Source organism: Podarcis pityusensis, assembly GCF_964106645.2.
Source record: "Podarcis pityusensis genome assembly, chromosome: 17".
In the NCBI taxonomy this organism is placed as follows: domain Eukaryota; kingdom Metazoa; phylum Chordata; class Lepidosauria; order Squamata; family Lacertidae; genus Podarcis; species Podarcis pityusensis.
The window spans coordinates 2,761,660-2,780,506 of record NC_138042.1 but is presented as its reverse complement, the minus strand read 5'-3'; the positions used below and the strand labels follow the sequence as shown (position 1 = coordinate 2,780,506).

Genomic DNA, 18,847 nt, shown 5'->3' with positions numbered 1-18,847 from the left:
ACTGCTTGACGCCGGCCGCGCGGAGAAGAGGGAGGCGTCCCGCCCTCCCGCCTGAGGCGGAAATCCCCCGCCTCGGCCTCTGCCGGGTACCGGAGGAGTGCTCTTCGCGCCCAGTCGCGCTGCCGCTCTGCCATTGGAGGACGCGGAGGCGGAGGCCACGCCCCTCGCCCGCGAGGTGAGGGCGCAGGTGAGTTTGCGCGCGTCGAGTCCGGCCTCTGCCCCGCGGGAGCGGCGTCCTTTCGCCTCAGCCCGCGTTCAAATCCGAAAGTGACAGCCGAGTGCCTCTGGAACCCAAGGGCGTTATAACCCTGGGCTGGGTGGGGGGGGGGGGAAGCGGCATTATTCTCAAAACGGATTCGCGCCAACAATATTCCTTACAGGAGCTTGCGAAGCAGTTTTCTCGGCACTCTTCTGGCTTGTTGCCAGTCACGCAGTAGGGCGGTGTTTCCTACCCTTTGAGATGCGTGAAAAAGCGAAATAAGCGGTCATTTAGAAGACGGGAAGGGGGAAGTAAACCCTTCAGAAATCCACAGCAGGGCAGTATTTTTTTATTGGGACCAACCAAAATGTCGCAGAACAGTGCGGTTTTGAGATCTCGGAAAGTGGCAAGGTGTCACAGAAAGCACCGGGTGGGGGAGAAAGTGGGGGGTTTTGTGGCTGGAGCACAGGTTCCGATGTGATTCTGTGGCTGGAAGCACAGCTAAAGGTGGGTACCGCGTTCCATTACTTAATACAGAATGTGAAGCAACAATCTTCTGCACTATGAAGTCAAGTTACACATTCCTAGACTGCTTAATCTGGATTAGTTACTTTGGCCAATGCTCTAGCATGTGTTCATGGGTAAAATGGGATTAATGGCCGGAGGTGGTCGTTCTTCTGGAGTGCAAGGATGGTAGGTATGCATGTGTTGTGTCTCCAAGACAGGATATTACAGCATTTTTCTGCAATTGTTCTTACTGTTTATGGGAGCATTCCTTTGATACTTGTGGTATCTTGATTGCCGCAGTTTTGACTCCTGTTGCTTACTGCCTTTTTAACTTTGGGTTTCAGCTGTTTGTGTCCTCCTTCTCACCTGCTCATACATTCAGCTCTAGCCTAGTTCTCTTTAAAACGGCCAGTTTGCCTCAGGGCTATACCAGCTGAACCTCCAGGTGAAAGCTTGTGTGATGTAGTGCTCTTTCATACAGTCCATTCTCTTGTGAGCCCTCGCCTGTGGTCTTAAATTGGTACAGCCCTGGCAAATCCATTTCACTTTGGCGGCAAGTAGGCCTCTGCACTTATTACAGTACTAACATTGCCCTGCACTCAGTCATTGACAGACTCATAAAGGTAGCGCTGTAGTCTGTAACTCTCATTGCATTGGTGTGGAGGGAAGTCAAGTGGTGGTTGATCAGCTTATGTGTCATCAAAGCAGAAGTCTCTCAAGCCTGTCTGAAGACTGTTGTGAAAGCAGAGTTTAGTTCTAGCTTTTTTAGCTATATCCTCATTTCTTCTAGTACCCACCGTAGGAACTGTGGTAATCTTACTAGACCTAAGGTGTCATAAGGCTCTTTGTTTTCTTAGCAAAATGATCTGGAGAAGATACAACTTGCTTCATTTCCTGTGATTGCAAACTGCAGTATAGTATTTGGTTCCGTGGGTACTCCTGGAGCGGGACGGGTGCAAATAAGGTGTTCTGGGTTGTAAAGGGAAGCCTGGCACCCTTCTCCACCTTTGCTATCCAGTACTTCTCCAGCTAGTAACATCTATTTTCTGGGGTGTTAGAGAAGGCAGAGGCATGCTCCTTTGTCTCAAGGTAGACTGGTGCAAATAACATTTACTTTCTAGGCAAGTAACTATTTACAAGTCTGTGGTGGACCATTCTTTGATGGAGTTGTTTTGTTACATCCTTTAAAATGCTTGTTAATGTTAAGGAGTGGATGACAACATTTTGTTATATTTTGTAATGGGGAGCAATGGAAATCAAGGCACATATCTTCTAGGTCAGCATATAGCTTGGTTTTGGATGTCTGGCCAATCAAAAAACATTTTTCGCCATGCCTGGTAGTAGAAGATACATTGATCCTGAAGGAATTTTCCTAAGTGGAGGCTCATCCGTTGCACTCTGGGTGTGCTGACCCCTGCGATTTCCCTAAATGTAAACCTGACTGTGTAATTTGTGGTAATTGTCAAAGCATTAACAGCAGGTATTAACTAATAACAAAAAGCAAGTTGTGAACAGTGACATGAACTCTAATCTGATACTCCACCCGTTAGACAGTGATATTTTATTCTGATTACTGCTTGTGTTATTTTTTTAGAGAAGCTTGCAGTTATAATGGTTAGCCAGTGTGAAGCTTTGTTCTGCTGCTGTTTGCCCCCTCACTATTACAAGGAAAGCAAACCTCACTCCTGACCTTCCTAAGCATGGCTGCATGCTTTCTCTGTATCCCCACCACTACCACCACCAAAAATGCTTATATTTTCCATATTCCTTATGGAAGCTTGCATATTCCTAAATGATACTTCCATGCACAGAGGCGGTACTGGATGCTGCGTAAAGAATGACAGTTGCCTTCACTCTGGGGTTCTGAGTATCTGAAAGGCATCTCGCCAGTTTCCAGACATCCCTTGGTCTTTTCCTGTAAGTCAGTTCTTCTCATAGGGAAGATGCTACTTCTATCTAAATTATAAAACATAAAATAATGTTGTCCCCTATATCCCTAAAAAGCAACTCCTTCCATGTTGTAGTCAGTATAGTCTGTCAGTAGCAGCCTCTCTTAGTATGCTTCAAGGAGCATGTTCCATAGGCAAGGTTTTGCATGGAGGTGTTTTCACTGGATGTTCTTTTGAGTTCAGAGGGTCTATCAAAGCCAAGGTCTCCTCTAGAAGCAATACATTTATATTCAGCCACATATATTGTGAGCAGGGGAGCTCTCATTAAACATAATTTGAGGGCAGGTTGAATTTGCCTCTCCCAGTGGTACTATTATCTTTCCATCTGATTCCCTCTTGGTCATTAATTATGCCATGCTGAAGTCCTTGGAGAAAGAAAGTGGGATACAATTGCTGGGCTGAGGACTGTGAGGTTTCTGACCAAATAGGCACCAATGTTTGGCACAGTAATGGTCTAGCTGCGACTGTTGCATGATGAATCATACATGTTAATTGATTTTTAAGTAGTTGTGCCTGCATGCTGAGATAGTGGATTAAAACTCCCAGTAAATATTTTATAGGAGGGACACGGGTGGTGCTGTGGGTTAAACCACAGAACCTAGGACTTGCCGATCAGAAGGTCAGCGGTTCGAATCCCCGCAACGGGGTAAGCTCCTGTTGCTCGGTCCCTGCTCCTGCCAACCTAGCAGTTCGAAAGCACGTCAAAGTGCAAGTAGATAAATAGGTACCGCTCCGGCGGGAAGGTAAACAGCATTTCCGTGCGCTGCTCTGGTTCGCCAGAAGCAGCTTAGTCATGCTGGCCACATGACCCGGAAGCTGTACGGGTCAATAAAGCGAGATGAGCGCCGCAACCCCAGAGCCGGCCACAACTGGACCTAATGGTCAGTGGTCCCTCTACCTTTACCTTAAATATTTTATGCCTTGGTGTCTGGGGCTAACATCTAAACTATTCTTTCTCAGATGCCTCCCAGAACAATATCTCTTTGGTTGACTTTGAATCATTAGCTCCATAAAAGTTCAAAATGTGTTGGGGTGCAGTAATCAGATTAGTGGAGCCTAGTACTCTAATTTTGTATCTTTATTTGCTGTTTGTGTTTTCTCAAGCTCCTGGCTAACTCCTAGCTAATGCACATCTGAGCCATCTTTGGCCTGTTTTGTCCATGGTGGGGGTTAGGTCAAGTCAGACTTGTAAATGTTACTGTATCAAGCCACAAATTAAACCTTACTTGTGCAGTTGCCTTACCACATACATGTCTATACAGTTAATTGCCTATAACTGTTTTAGAGGTTTTACTACAACCAAGCGGCATATATTGTTAAATAAAAATGAGTAAAATATGTCTCTTTCTTTAGTATAGGTCAAAGTAATCAATAGATTAGACTTGCCTGGAGATGTCACTCATCCATGCTGAGAGGTGGCCTAAGAACACCCCAGATTTTAGTTGGAGCACCAGTGGCATATTTGAGTTTTGAATGAGCAGGGGAGATGAAATCTGGGTGTGCAAGGGATCTCCATAATGGGATTTAAAAGGGGATTGACTGGCAGCTCTGTCTATTGGATAGAGAAGCCTGATAGTTTTATCTTCTGTGCTTCCACCTATGCTTTCCTGCCTCCTAGCAAATATTTATCTGTCATTGGCCAGGGGCAGCATGCCAGCAGCCTCCATGGCCCAAGATCCAGAAAAGCTTCAAGCAGAGGTGGAGCGACTGGTGGCTGAGCTGCAGGAGGCAACCCGAGAAAAAGTCCAGGCTGCACAGTATGGGCTGGCTGTGCTAGAGGAAAATGGTGAGCTCAAGCAGCGCTGTGGTGAGCTGGAAGGCCAGTTGGAGGTGCTACGCATGGAGCTGGTCCACATGAAGGAGGTGAGTGAAAGTTTCCCCTGTTCTGCCTTGGGCAAGGATGCCCTTAGCATGTTTCCAGCTTGGGCAATGAGCTCTTAACCATAATCTCCTGCCTCCTTCTATCTTGCCTAGGCTTTAGCAGAGTCCCACAGCAGTCACAAACGGGCAGCAGCTGACGGCGAGAGCCGAGAAGAATGTCTGCTCAGAGAAACTGCTTCCAAAGAAGCCTGCCTGACTCAGACCATTGAGGAGCTTCAGAACAATGTAAAGCATCTGAGATCCCAGCTGGACAACAATGGGGTAGAAAATGAGCGTATTGGTGTGGCTCTGCAGGACTTGAGGAAGGTAATGTGATTGTGTTAAGAAACTGGGGTGGAGGTGGTCCATACGGGTTGTAGTTCAGGACTGTCTAGCACACAAGTCTGTACATATGTATTTTCTAAAGTGTATTAGGTTAGTTGCTAAATTGATAAAGGAATGAAATATTTGTAGTAAGCAGTTGGCTGCATTTTACACAATTGTAGTAAGCAGTTAGCTGCATTTTGCACAATTCTGATTCCACTGTTTTATTGATTGATGTGCCACCTATATGCCATAATAGTTTCTAAGATAGGAAGGGGCAGATGAGGCCCTCAAGTCATATAAAGCACTGCAGCCCCAGTATCTGGCTACTGTAAGTCCTGTTTGTTTCTGTTCAGAAAATCTCACCAACCACTGCCCATGTGTATTCAAGATTATTTCTGCAGCCATCAAGACTGGAAGTTATATTTTTTGTTTTTTAAACTAATGAAAGCCAGCTACATAGAATACTGAACTAAATGCTTATGGATTTAGAGTTTATAAAGCTAGAGTATCCCACCCATTCTGGTGAGCTTGATGAACCCTAGAGGTCATCCGAAACTTGAAGCTGGGGAGATGCTTTGGGGAATCATCTCAGAAATCATGCTGTGCTTTAGAGGTCTTCCGGTGGAGTACAGGGTCAGATTTAAGGTGCTGGTTTTGACCTTTAAAGCCCTTCACGGCCTAGGACCCTCGTACCTACGGGACCGCCTCTCCCGGTATGCCCCACGGAGACCCTCAAGGTCCATAAATAGCAACACCCTAGTGGTCCCGGGCCCTAAGGAAGTCAGATTAGCTTCAACCAGAGCCAGGGCCTTTTCAACTCTGGCTCTGGCCTGGTGGAACGCTCTGCCTCATGAGACCAGGGCCCTGCAGGATCTGATTTCTTTCCGCAGGGCCTGTAAGACAGAGTTGTTCCACCTGGCCTTTGGCTTGGAGCCATTTGATTCTCCCCCCCCCCCTTTCTTTTTTCTTTTCCTTTCTCCTCCTGCGATGAGGCTACATTTTAATATTTTAATGTTTCAATATTTTAATGTATTTTAATTTTGTTTTTAAGTTGTATTCATTCAACTTATTTTTATTATTGCTTGTTAGCCGCCCTGAGCCCGGCCTTGGCTGGGGAGGGCGGGGTATAAATAAAAAATTATTATTATTATTATTAAAAGCACAACACAACTATGGTAACCCTCATAATGGGAGGAGGGCTGGGGCTTGTCTCTGTCTCATTGCTTCCAAGGTTTTTGAAGTACCTCAAGCATGTTCTACTTCCATCTCCAAGTTTCAGGGGAGGTCTTCAGTGGTTGTTTGATTTTGCAGCTTGAAATGTGTGTCTAATGCCTCAGAATGATAGTGTGGCAATTCCCCCAGACTTTGAGTTGGGAGGTAACTTGGAGGATCCTTTCCACAGTTGTGCTATGTTTCTGAGCTGCTCCGAGTGCTCACACAGTGCAAAATCAGGAATAAGGTTTGCCCTTCTGCTATTGAGAGGACCAAGATCTTGGCAACCATAGAATTTAGCCTTGGTAGCCAGTCAACCGAAATGTGTGGGCCTCTTTGGTAGTGTATAACATAGAAAAACAGAATAGCAAAAAAGGGGGAATCTAACACAATGGTCCTACAAACCAGAATGCAAAAATGGTTAGCTGTGAAATGGGAAAAGTAGTAGTGATTTGTTCCTGGAGTATTAAGACGTCCATGAGAATGTGAGACGTTGCTCCCTGCATTTTGTTATTTCTACAGTGTACTCTGGGTGAAATTCACCATCATGCCATAAAAATGTTCTGTGGTTGACCACCAATAGCAGCTTGTACTTGCAGCTTGATGTAAGTGTTAGATATACTTCTAAGTGTGAAACCATGTGGACACTTCTCCCTCACTTTGATTTAATAATCAAGTGCTCAGGCATTACTGGGCCATGTTAAAAAGATGAAGGGGACCACAGGGACAATCATGCTAGCTCTGCCTCCCGTTGCCATGCTGGTTATCCTCCAAGTTGGAGGACAAAGCTTTGAAATGGGAGTTGGGTGGGGTCCCTGTGCTCAAGAATGTAAGAAGAATCCTGCTGGAGTAGGCCATCTAGACCAACTTTCTGTCTTCACAGTGGCTAACTTGATGACTGTGGGCAACCCTCAAGCAGGACCCAAGCACAAGAGGACGCTCCCCTCTTTAATTTCTAGCAACTGGTGTTCAGAAGCAAAGCTGTCACCCAACTATGAAGGCAGAGTGCTGCCATAATGGCTAGTAGCCTTATCCTCCATGAATTTGACCAGTCCTCTTTTAAAGCCATCCACTGTGCTGGTCCTCACTGACTCCTTTGGAAGCAAGTTGCATGAGCTGTATGAGCAAGTACTTTCTTCTGGTGGAGGCTCCTCATGCAGCTTTGACCCCCAGAAAAGCAGGGTTTTAAAGCTTAATGAGGAGCCTCCATGAAGTAACATGGAAAAAGAAAGCTTTAAAAAGTGTTTGTAGGTAGGATGAAGTTGCTTTGGGTATTGGATCTTGCCATTAACTTATCCTATATCAAGTTCTTCCTTATCCATTCCTGCCTTGATGCAATACCATATGATGGGTGGTTTGTGGCATGTCTGACTTGGTTCCTGTTTCCCCCTGTCTTCCCAGGAACGTCAGATCCTAGAATCCGAGAAGGCCCGGCTATGTGAGGAGATGAAACAGATCAAGATACGGGAGCTGCGTCAGTTGCAGGACTGTGCTGAACTTGAAGAGGAGAACATCTCTCTGCAGAAGCAGGTCTCCGTGCTCAAGGGCAGTCAGGTATTGGTATCTTCCACATACTATAGTAGGTCTGGCACTGACCACTTGAATGTGTGCTTTTCATACAGTGGTGTGGGCCAAATGTCAACCACGCTATTGTATAGCATCTGCTTTATAGGAATACTGCTTCAGTTGTGTTCACCTGCTTGAATTTTGCAAATGTATGTTTGCTTTCACCTACAACCATGTCCCAATGGACCTTTGCTGGCTTGTGGATGGAAGTGTGGTGATACTAATACAGCTGCTATAGAGACACTTCTAAGATGGCTGAACTCTGAGCCTTGATTAGTTGATTCTGAACCTCAGCAGTCTAGCAGTATTGCAAGAGCAATCTTATAGGACTTAAAACATGCAACCAACCATCATAAACAGTCTAAAAATATTTAAAGCTGTAGTTCAAAACGTTAAGGGTGGAATTCAATGTCGTACTAATATGAACATTCTACCAGTGCAAGAATTCTGCTTGCAGGGTAGAATTCTCCTCTCCTCTTCCCCATTTGCACTGTTCTGAAGGTTCTCCTGACCCTCCCAAGCTGATATGGGGGTGCAGGAGGAGGCAGGGAAGCCACATTGTGCTACCAGGACTTGTGCCAGCTCCTGCTAGCGCAACATTAGTTGAATCTAGCCCTGTTTTAAAGTGTTAGCCATTTAAAATCTTAAAACCTTTTTAATTTAAAAAAGAAAGTATTTGCCTGCTGCTAGAAAGACCGTAGTACAGTCATACCTTGGATCCTGAACGCCTTGCAAGTTGAATGTTTTGGCTCCCGAATGCCGCGAACCCGGAAGTGAGTGTTACTTTTTGCAACCCGAACGTCCAACAGAACTTCCGCAGCTTCTGATTGGCTGCAGGAGCTTCCTGCCCCTTGGTTTTCGAACATTTTGGAAGTTGAACGGACTTCCGGAACAGATTCTGTTTGATTTCTGAGGTACCACTATTAGGAACGCGAAGCAAGCCTCTTATAGAATCATAGAGTTGGAAGGGACCCTGAGGATCATCTAGTCCAATCCCCTGCAATGCAAGAATATTCAGCTGTCCCTTACAGGGATTGAACCTGCAGCCTTGGCATTATCAGCATTATGCTCTAACCAACTGAGTTAAGGGTCATTCCATATCAAGGGATCCAGTTTTTTTACCTCATGTCATCCAGTTTTCTTAATATTTTCTTCCTTAATATTTTGTAATATTAAGTTTAAGTTTTGATCAATCAACAAATGTACATTGGATCACCTTATATGGAATGACCCTTAAGAACCTTCAATAGTTTAGGCATGGCAGGGGATGCCTCTTGGAAGGCCTCCGATGTTAAGGTACTATTAATATTTGTTGAATTTATATTTGTGTTCTCATTTTTTATTTTTATGTTGTGATCCCCTCGTTATCTTCATATGAAGGGCAGTATACAAATTGAAATTATATACAGTGTTTGTGTGTGTGTTTGCCTTTGTACCTGGGATCTGTGCAATTAATTGGGTTTGGAGGAAGTATTTTTTATCAGATTGAACATATTTCTCCAAGGCTCTTAACTTCAAAGGGATCAGAACTCTTAAAAGCTCTGGGGGGTGTAATTGCTATACTCAAATTTGCACCCCACAATACTGATTTCTCTGCAGTGGTGTTAATAGTTGGGGACTGGAGCAGGCCAGTTCTCTCCATCCTTCCATTCTTAAGTTCCTTTCCCCTTGCTTTTTACTGATGCTTAATTGCTCGCATAGTCCAATTTCTGGATTCGAATACCTGTTGCTATGTCTCTTTCTGTGTTGAGTTAAACTAATTTTTTTTATAGTTCCACAATTATGCAGACATATTGACTTTGCTGATGTCCTTGTTTCACTAAAAAGTACAGGACCACCACCTTTGCTACTAGGATATAGGATTGCATTTTAAAATTATTTTGAGCTTGTTGCAGAATAATGTGCAAGATGAATAAAACAGAATTGTTTAATAGCTCTTAAATGCCTGTCCAGCTTATCTATGTCATGAATAGGCCACTCAAAACTCACTCAGGTTTTCTTGTTTTGGTGTCTGGAACTGTGATGATAGGAAGTTCCACAATACAGGTGCCTGTCCACAATTCCACATGTCTGTCTGACACTTACATAAGAGGACATGGAAGAAGGGCTTGCTGGTGGATCTTAAAGGATGGTGGGGATTGTTTTCCATCTGTTGGTGCAAAAAAAAAGTGTAAGCATGTGTCATATTCAGTCATGCCAAACTGGTCCAAGTGATGTTGAAGCTGAAAGATCTGGATGTCAGTAATTCAGATGAAATACTGGGGGAGGCAGGGCCTGATGAGCAGCAGCCAACCACCTAGTATTGTGCCCTTTTTTCCTTCCTCAGGTGGAGTTTGAGAGCATCAAGCATGCCCTTAGCTGCCGAGAGGAAGAGCTGGTGCTTGCTGGGACTCAGCTGCTGGAGCTGGGTCGTCTCCGGGACCTGGCAGAACACCAACTTCAGGAGGCACTAGAGGCTCTGCAGGCAGAGCGTGAGCAGAAGCAGGAATTGCGGCGAGAGCTGGCCATCTGCACAGGAGGGCGCCATGACTCCCTAAGCAGCTTGCAAGCCAACCTAGAAGAGCTTAACCACAGCCGTGCAGAGGAACAGGATAGTGGCTTCGCCAATGCCAGCAGCATTGGGAGCATGGCTTCCACACCCCACAGCATCCGGCCTGCACCTGGTCTTGTGGCAGACCTCTTCAGTGAGCTTAACTTGGCAGAGATTCACAAACTGCAGCAACAGTTGCTCCAGGTAAGCAGGTTTAGCTCTGTGGATCAGGGAGAGGTTTGGTTTCAATATGAGATGACTAACAACGTGAATTGCATTCCTGTTGCACAGCGGAGCAAGATGTGCTATGTTTTAGGCCAATGCCAATGGTTAGCTATCCCCACCCCTCACCCTACCCCAGCTGGCTAACTTGGGGTTTGCAGCTCTGTTAGAGATTCAGTCCACTGCCATGTACTGTGTATCCAAATTCTGAAAAAGTCCTTGCCCCAGTCTCTGTAGTTACTGTGTAATACTTCAAGGGAGGGAATCAAATTGTTGAATGCTCCATTGTAGAAAAACAAAGCTAGTATTGGCAAGAAGATTCTAGTTTAGTCTTTGCCCCTGGTAACTTATATTTGAATGTGCAGAGACTTGTTTTTTACAGGAGGGCATCATTTAAACCAAATTCTTCTTCCTTGGACAGTCCATCTCTTACTTTGGCTAATAGGCAGTTGTCATTGATCTCCCACACAAGAGTCCTCTGGTGCATGTGGGGAACTTGTTAGGAGGGATGTGCTTCAGTTCTCATTTTATGCTGGGCTTGGGGAATAAACAGCACTAGCTGTGCAAAGCCCAGTGTGCTGATGCAAGGCAAGACCCCTTGTTTTTCCTCTTCCACTTCCCCTCCTGCCCAGAGCCCTCTTGTACCTGCAAAGAATGCAGAGCCTAGGGTCAGAAGGTCAGCAGTTTGAATCCCCGCGATGGGGTGAGCTCCCGTTGCTCAGTCCCTGCTCCTGCCAACCTAGCAGTTCGAAAGCACAAAGTGCAAGTAGATAAATAGGTACCGCTCCAGCAGGAAGGTAAACATCGTTTCCATGCACTGCTCTGGTTCACCAGAAGCGGCTTAAGTCATGTTGGCCACATGACCCAGAAGCTGTACGCTGGCTCCCTTGGCCAGTAAAGCGAGATGACTCGTCTGCAACTGGACCTAATGGTCAGGGATCCCTTTACCTTTACTTATCCCTTGCTTTTATCCAGCCACACGATTGTCAGAGAACCTGGGGAGAGTGAGTGGTCTCTTGTGCCCAGCAGAATTATTCCCTCCCTGTACGCAAGCTATGAAGAACTTAAAAACTTGTTGACAGCGGCAAGAGTTATCATAGCTAGGAAATGGTAAAAGCAAGGTGGATGCTGAATAGAAGAATGGTACAAAGAAGTGTGGGATATAGCGATTAATGATAAATTAACGTGTGCTATTAAAGTAAGAAGGGGAATATGGAAGAGAAATGACTTTGAGAAAATATGGAGAATATTTCTGGAGTTGTTAAAACAGAAAGGAGTCAAACCATCTCAAGTCTTAAATTTTTGGAAATTTATCATTATGATAAATGATAAGTCTCATGGTGGGGTGCACATTTCTATTTGTGTTATTTTTACTTTAAGGAAAAATAAAAAATTAGAGAAGAATATTATTCCCTCCCCATTCACAGAGGATGCAGGAGTGGGATATCTTGGTGTTGACTATCTGGCAAGGGCAACTCCAGCTAGATTTGTAGACCCTTGATTTTTCCATCTGTAATCCTGAAGTGGTCCAGTGCAGCATTGGATGGCATCCCCTAGAACTGCTTGCCATTCCGTTTTGCCTCAGGCACAGAGCATGAAGGTATTACAGCACAAATAATGGCCACCATTGCAATATGAGCAATCAGGCTGTGAGGTCAAAAAGTGGGTTCCTGTTCTTCAAAGCTTAAAATGTACTGTAATGGGACTAGTTCCTCTTTCTGTAGGGTGGGGAGCATGAGTGTGGCAAAAGCTAAGAAAATGCTAGGCTGGGAAGTGATTTTCTAAGCAAGGTTTTAGAGATCAAAATTATGACTTGATAGTATTGATCCACAGTAAACTCAAAGGAGCTATTCTGACTGCAAGTCGCTCAGATGCCAGAGGCATTGCTTTCGGGTTTCTACTCTGCCAATAAGCTTGTCTGTGGAGTCTGCTGTTTGTTTCTGTCTATCTGTCTGTCTCCCCGCTCCGGTTGAGCTGGAAGCTTCTCAGTCGCCTGTAGAAGGAAGCCACTAAAGTTATTCCGAGCAGCTGCACATCCTGCCCAGCTGGCGTCATGCTTTGGCCTGACCCTGTTGCACTTTCCCCACCCCCTTCAGGCTGCTTGTCTGCAGATTATCTCTCCCTCCTGCCAAGCCAGTTGTCTTGGCAAAGGAGGTTTGAATGCTGTTCTACTCTTGCAAGGTATTGGAGACATTTGTCCACTTTGTCCACTTTTTGTCTAGAATGCAGCTCTCTCTTCTTCCATCTTCCTTCTATTTTTAACAGCTTATCTTGTATTAGAGATCACCCACAGTTTAGAGAGCCTCCTGAAGGTGAATGCTATGATAGTTGATTCTGGGTCACTTCCGGCTAGCCTCATTCTGGCCGCCCTTGGCCAAAGGAAATACCTGGCTGCGAATCGAAAGCCCTGAAGCTCAGCTTCTTTTTGTATGGCTCTTTAAAGCCCAGATGGAAACTTGAGACCTGGGAGTGGCAAGCTCTATAAAGAGAGAAGCCTGTCTCTTCTGTATTGATCCCTCCAAAAGGGTCACGGTTTCGGAATAGAACTGAGCAGCCTTAATCTCTGGGGTAAGGCTGCAAAACCAGCGCTGTCCTTGCTCATTCAGAGAACTTGCCTATTAAGAGTGCCCTTGCCAGCTACTCCCAGTTTAGTTCCTGTTTTCCATGCCAGGATGCAGCTCTGCAAAATACATAGCCTGTTATTGACATAAACTGCTCTTGAGTATGTCCCAACAACTTAGAGTTCTATTGGCCTCCTTGGATCTGGATTTAGCTTATGGCTCAGTTTATCTCCATGCCTTGTGTTGGGAAACATAAACACCAAACGCTCTCCCCATCCCCTTTCTAATTTTCTGTTTGCATTATTAGGCAGAAAATGAGAAGGCCTCGCTTGCCTCAGACCTGCAAGACCTTAAGAAACAGCTGAGCAGCACCCAGGAGGCTCTAGCCCAGCAACAGCTGTGCAACAACCATGAGGTGGAGCAGTTTCAGACCCTGGGTGCTGGCCCTAGCAATGGCGGGGACCACCCATCACCCTGTGAGAGGGGGCGCTGCCATGAAGAGTTAGAAAAGGCCCAGCTGGCAGCCCGGCAGGAGAGGGAGGCAGCTGCTCAGTTAGAAACGGAGCTGCGGGTTGCCCGAAGGATGGCACGGGAGAGTCAGTCACGGCTGGCGCAGGCCCAGGAAGAGCTGCTGGGTTTTTCTGAGGAGATGGCCGCTCTGTATCATCATGTCTGTGCCTGCCACAGCATCACCCCTCAGCGTGTTGTGTTGGACTATTACCGGGAAGGTCGTGGAGCCCGGAGCATGTGCAGAAGGCGGTCCTCCCGAAAACTCCTACTCACAGAAATGGAGACAAGCAGCAGTGGGGACCAGTCCCCAGCCAGCAGCCCCAGTTCCCCCTGTGGGTTGGAGCCCCTCAATGTGGCCAACCTGACTGCTGTCTTGCGAGAACAACTAGGGCACCTGCAGGTGGCGCTCTCCCTGGTGCATCAGCAGGGCCTGATGGGGCACGGTGCTGAACTGGAACGTGACAAGGAGGCGCTGGTGGAGGAGGTGCTGAAGCTGAAGTCCCTGCTGAGTACTAAGCGGGAGCAGATCGCCACCCTGCGCACAGTACTCAAGGCCAACAAGCAGGTGGGTGCAGGAGTAGCCTGGTTGTCGTGCGAGTCAGCCCTGAGTGAATAGGATGGGGAGGGTGAGAAAGGTCTGGGCCAGCAGATGGGACTGGGAGCACCCTCAGCTAGTGCAATGAGCACTTTTGGTGGGTTGCCCACTGCCAGTAGCACCTTTTTCATCTTGCTGCTGCTCCTCCTGCCAAAGAGTGCAGGTAGAGGAAGAAGAATGGGGTTCTGCTAGGCTACTGGTGCCAAATGGGCTCATCAGTGAGAGTTATGGGAATTTTCTTACACTGACTGCAAAACTGAATGTGTTAAGAAGTCACAAAACAGGTATGATCAGGCTGTGAGTATGTTGTGTCTAAAAGTAAATGAATCTTTGCCTAGGCAGTATTTTGCGATCTTGCAAATTGCAGAATTATACATTTATTTTACACAGGTTTCTTCTGTCTATCATGGGAAGAGCAAGGGATTGTTCCAATTATTTTTATTGATTTTCCAAATTATTACATATCATTACTGAATTAATTCAATACAATTTCCAAAACTTATTTCCCACTCTTCTTGCAAGATATGTCCATGATAGACCCCCGTTGCTGTTAGTTCTCAATTTCTAGTTGAAATCACCCCATAATTCCAATTATATTTTCCATCAGCTGCCCCTTTACAACCCTGCAAACAGCAAATATATTTTAAAAAACTTAGTGTGTATATTTGATTGCAGCATGTGTAGTATTTCAGTAAGTTCTTATTTCCAGATTTCGGCATTTCGGCATTTATTTTCCAGCTTGAATATTTTCACATGTTCAAATCAAAGTTCTTTCCCTGGTTCACTGATTTATTGCAGTTCTCCTGTCTCCTCCATCTGTGCTCGCCTTACCCAAACTCACATTCCTTCCTACTGATAACAGTGTCAAGCTACAGCATAAATTAACTCACAAAAACTGTTTACAGAGAGACCATTCTAAGAGCAACCCAGCCATTGGATTCCATCACTGCAATGCCTTAAAAACGTATTTTCCATTACATATGTCTTTCTCTTTAAATCATCCTCTTTGTGTCTTCCATCCTTCCATCATGTCAGGTTAACTAAATAATCATTAAATTTCATCCATTCTTCCTGGTACTCCTCCTCATTCTAGTCACGGACTCTTCCGGTCAGGTCGACTAGCTCCAAAAAGTCCATCATCATGATGATGATGATGAAGATGAAAGGTGGAGATGTCAGTTGCCAACCTGGCATCCAGAGATCTCCACGTGGTTGCAGTTGAACCTGTTGAAAAACGCACATGACGAATTTCTGGCGTAGTCTAACCAAGGAAGAACAGAGTGGTAGTATTACTTCCATTGACCAGACACTAGACTTCTGTTGATGCAGCATAGCATAGCATTTGCTTTTTTTGCTGCTGCATCACACTGTTGACTGAGGGTCAGCTTGTGGTCTACAAAGACCACTAGATCCTTTTCACAGCTACTACTGGCAAGCCAAGTGTCCCCCATCTTTTATTTGTTCATCTGGTTATTCCTGCCTAAATGCAGAACCTTACATTTCTCCCTATTGAAATTCATTTTGTTAGTGCATCATCTGACCCTTGGCAACCTTCCCTTTTAGACTGCAGAGGCCGCCCTCTCAAACCTTAAAGGCCAGTTTGAAGGCGAGAAGGTGCTGGTGTCGGAGACCATGGCCAAGCTGCGTCATGAGCTGAAAGCCTTGAAGGAGGATGCTGCTACTTTCTGCTCCCTGCGTGCCATGTTCGCCAGCAGGTTAGGAACGGGCATCCCAGGGAGCTGTGTCTATAGTAGAGAAGGGGCAGTGGGGCAGAGGTTGGAGGTAAGCCACCTCTTGAAGTGGGTGGGGGCTGCTCCTGTTTCATGTTGGAATTGTGCCACTATCCTCACACAAGTGCTGAAACTGAGGACTTGCCATGTAGATTTGGAGAATCAAGTAATTGTGATATTGACTGGTTGTGGACTAGGAAGGCTGGTTTCACACGATGCATAGAAAGAGATGGAAAGCTGCTTAGACCGCAGAAGTTGCACAAGAGAAGGAAGCTGCAGGGGGTAAGGTAATGCTCTTTGAGGGGGTGCTGAACTAAAACAAAACTCCAAGATGTGCAATGTTTGTCATATTCTGTGCCACCAAAGGGTGGAATATAGAGCCTATATATTGCACAACATAAAACAAAATTTCTTAGATTCCTCATAACTTGTTTTGACAGTTGGCCAAACTATTCATATTATTGAAGCCCTATTCCTATAGCTTCTGAGATATTGCCAGGCATTGCTCATGCATTTTCCAATATACTTTCACAACCATAAGGACTAGAAACCACCCTTAATTTAAAGGGATCCAAGATTTCAGCAAGCAGTGATTAGTGTCCAGTGGGATATTCCATTCTTTTTCTGGCATTTGATGGGACCTGAGTATATGCAAAGCACTGAGAGCTGGTGTACGGCCTGCCCAGGATTCTGTGGTGTTGATCCTTTTTGACACTCGCCTTGAACTCACCACCTCCATCTGTCTCCAGGTGTGACCAGTATGTGAGTCAGCTAGATGAGATGCAGCGGCAGCTGGCAGCTGCTGAGGATGAGAAGAAGACACTGAGTTCCCTCTTGCGCATGGCCATACAGCAGAAGCTGGCACTCACACAAAGGTTGGAGTCCCTGGAGAGCCCGGCTGAGGTGCCACGGGGAAGTAGCAGGAGGGCACTCAGGCCAGCCAAGGGTAGTGCGGTAAGAACAGTTGGAGCAATGAGTTCTGCTATGGGTGGGTGGTGAAACAAAAACCCCTGAAGCCATTTACCTGCTTAGGATGTAATGCTGCCCAGCTGCCTTTGGGAGTGATACACAGCTTCTTCAAATTTATCAGTTCAAATTTCGCATAGAACTGTGGCAGGGTAATAGCCCTGAGAAGGTGTGGCCTTGAGTGATGTATAACCAGTGTACCTGTTCAGCATTAATAACACTTACTTATCCAAGCAGTTATCTCTGGAGATGATAAACCAGGAGAGTCAGTGTGGTAATGTGGTTAGAATGTCAGACTAGGACCTGAGGTTCAAATCCCCACTTGCCCATGAAGCTCACCACCAGTCACTGCCTCTCAGCAGACTGTTTTGGGGATTATATGAAGAGCTCCATAGAGAAAAAGGTGGGATATAAATGCAGTAAATGAAAATTAAATGATGACACACGTGAGAGCCAAGGCTCTATTGTCCACGGACCAATAGCAATCCCCTACCCCACCTTCCATGCAGCCTTATGACTGAGAGTTAATGTGGCACTGAAGCCTTTGTGAACCCACTAGGTGGCCTTATGCCAGCCCTCAGTGTCCTCCCTCCCACCCCAGTCAGCAATATTGGTCAATATGTTGGCATCTTAAACAGTTCAAGTGCTGTGTGAATGCTTAGCTGTAATGTGAGTATCTATGCCAGGGCCAGCACAGGAGAGCTATAGGAAAACAAGCGGTACTTTTTAACGTATCTTTCTAACTGCCTTTCTTCTCTCCCTGGTCCCCGTTCTCCTTTCAGAGATGAGACAGCCAGTATCCAGTGCAGGATTTCCAGGCACTTCTCATTCATCCAGTGTCTTCCATTGTGGTCACAGAACTCCATTCATTATTATCTTTTGCATAACATGGAGAAGCCTGGCACCTGCAAGCTGTAGCCCATCAAGAGGAACCCTGTGCCAGCAGCAGGCCTCCAGCCAGTGTTTGCTTCCTGCCCTCGTGCCTTAAGAGTTATGTGAAGATACACACACCTTTTCTGTTTGCCTCAGTGCTGACTTTCCTAAGCGCCTCTAACACTGTGCCTTTTTGTGAGACACTGATGTCTGCCTTAATGACCAGGGCTGCCTGCTTTGGGTCTGGCTGTGAAAAGATGGGTTCTTCCCTTCCCCTGAATTTCTTTGCCCTGCTGTACTCTCCCAGGCCCATCACTTCTCTACCTGTCTCTCCATGGGGTTTTGCACATAGTTAATGATTACATTGCTGACTGCATGGATTGTGGGGAGAAGGAAAACTAGCACCATGCAGCCATGAGACATGTTGTGAGATGGACCCAGCAGTGTCTCCTGTTAACCTCACCATCCTGACACCAGCAGTATAAAGAGTATGAAACAGTTTACTTTGTAGTCTGGAGCAAGATGAGCCCTGGTTGTTTGCCTCAAATAAAGAATTGATTTCCCTGCAACCCTAGCCTTTTTTCCTTAACTAATTCAGAGCATTAAATCATAGTTATTACAAAATATGATAAATAACATAAGATTATTACTAGAAAACCACTCTTTGATTTTAGACTATACCACTTAAAATGCTACTATAACCGTGTTCCCATTCATTTATGTACAGTAGCAAGAAAGGATCATCTAAGTTGGGGTTTTGTGGCTCTTTCAGTGTTTGTCTTGGACTCCAACTCCAACTTCAGTCAGCATGTCAGGGAGGATGGGAATCCTGGAGGGGCTACAGGTTCCAATCTCTGGCCCAAATGGAAGCCATGTTTTTAAATACCATATTTTTCACCCTATAGGACGCACTTTTTCCCCTCCAAAAATGAAGGGGAAATGTGTGTGCGTCCTATGGGGCGAATGCAGGCTTTCACTGAAACCTGGAGAGCGAGAGGGGTCGGTGCGCACTGACCCCTCACGCTCTCCAGGCTTCAAGTAGCTCTCCGCAAGCCGTGGGAGAGCTGCGCGACTTCGCACAGCTCTCCCACGGCTTGCGGAGAGCTGCCTGCACCCAGAAGCCTGGGGCGCGCTGAGCTCAGCACCCTTTGGGCTTCGCGCAGCTCTCCCACGGCTTGCGGATAGCAGCCTGTTCTGGGGGCTGGGGTCGGGGGAAGCTCGGGCTTCCCCAGCCCCGCGC

The 18,847-nt window shown here is 46.0% G+C and overlaps 1 protein-coding gene across 2 annotated transcripts; it reads left to right on the top strand.

The window, feature by feature from the left end:
- The first annotated feature begins 22 nt into the window (after window positions 1-22).
- On the top strand, window positions 23-18,176 carry LOC308466572 (protein bicaudal D homolog 2-like). 2 transcript variants are annotated; one of them, XM_080987403.1, is made up of 9 exons: window positions 23-187; window positions 4,299-4,518; window positions 4,630-4,842; window positions 7,456-7,608; window positions 9,947-10,354; window positions 13,241-14,008; window positions 15,602-15,753; window positions 16,518-16,722; window positions 17,517-18,176. In XM_080987403.1, exons 2-9 carry the CDS (start codon window positions 4,306-4,308, stop codon window positions 17,520-17,522), a joined length of 2,118 nt encoding a protein of 705 aa, XP_080843529.1. In that variant the 5' UTR covers window positions 23-187; window positions 4,299-4,305; the 3' UTR covers window positions 17,523-18,176. The 2 variants fall into 2 exon arrangements, with proteins under 2 accessions (XP_080843529.1, XP_080843530.1); XM_080987404.1 differs by lacking the exon at window positions 23-187 and adding an exon at window positions 325-706.
- The last annotated feature ends 671 nt before the right edge of the window (window positions 18,177-18,847 follow it).

What these genes read in the sequence shown, in the direction of transcription:
- LOC308466572 (XM_080987403.1), top strand. Translation starts at nt 4,306, where the DNA reads ATGCCAGCAGCCTCCATGGCCCAAGATCCAGAAAAGCTTCAAGCAGAG. An exon ending in AGCTGGTCCACATGAAGGAG is followed by an intron (nt 4,519 to 4,629) that starts GTGAGTGAAAGT and finishes TATCTTGCCTAG; the next exon opens with GCTTTAGCAGAGTCCCACAG. An exon ending in CGTGCCATGTTCGCCAGCAG is followed by an intron (nt 15,754 to 16,517) that starts GTTAGGAACGGG and finishes ATCTGTCTCCAG; the next exon opens with GTGTGACCAGTATGTGAGTC.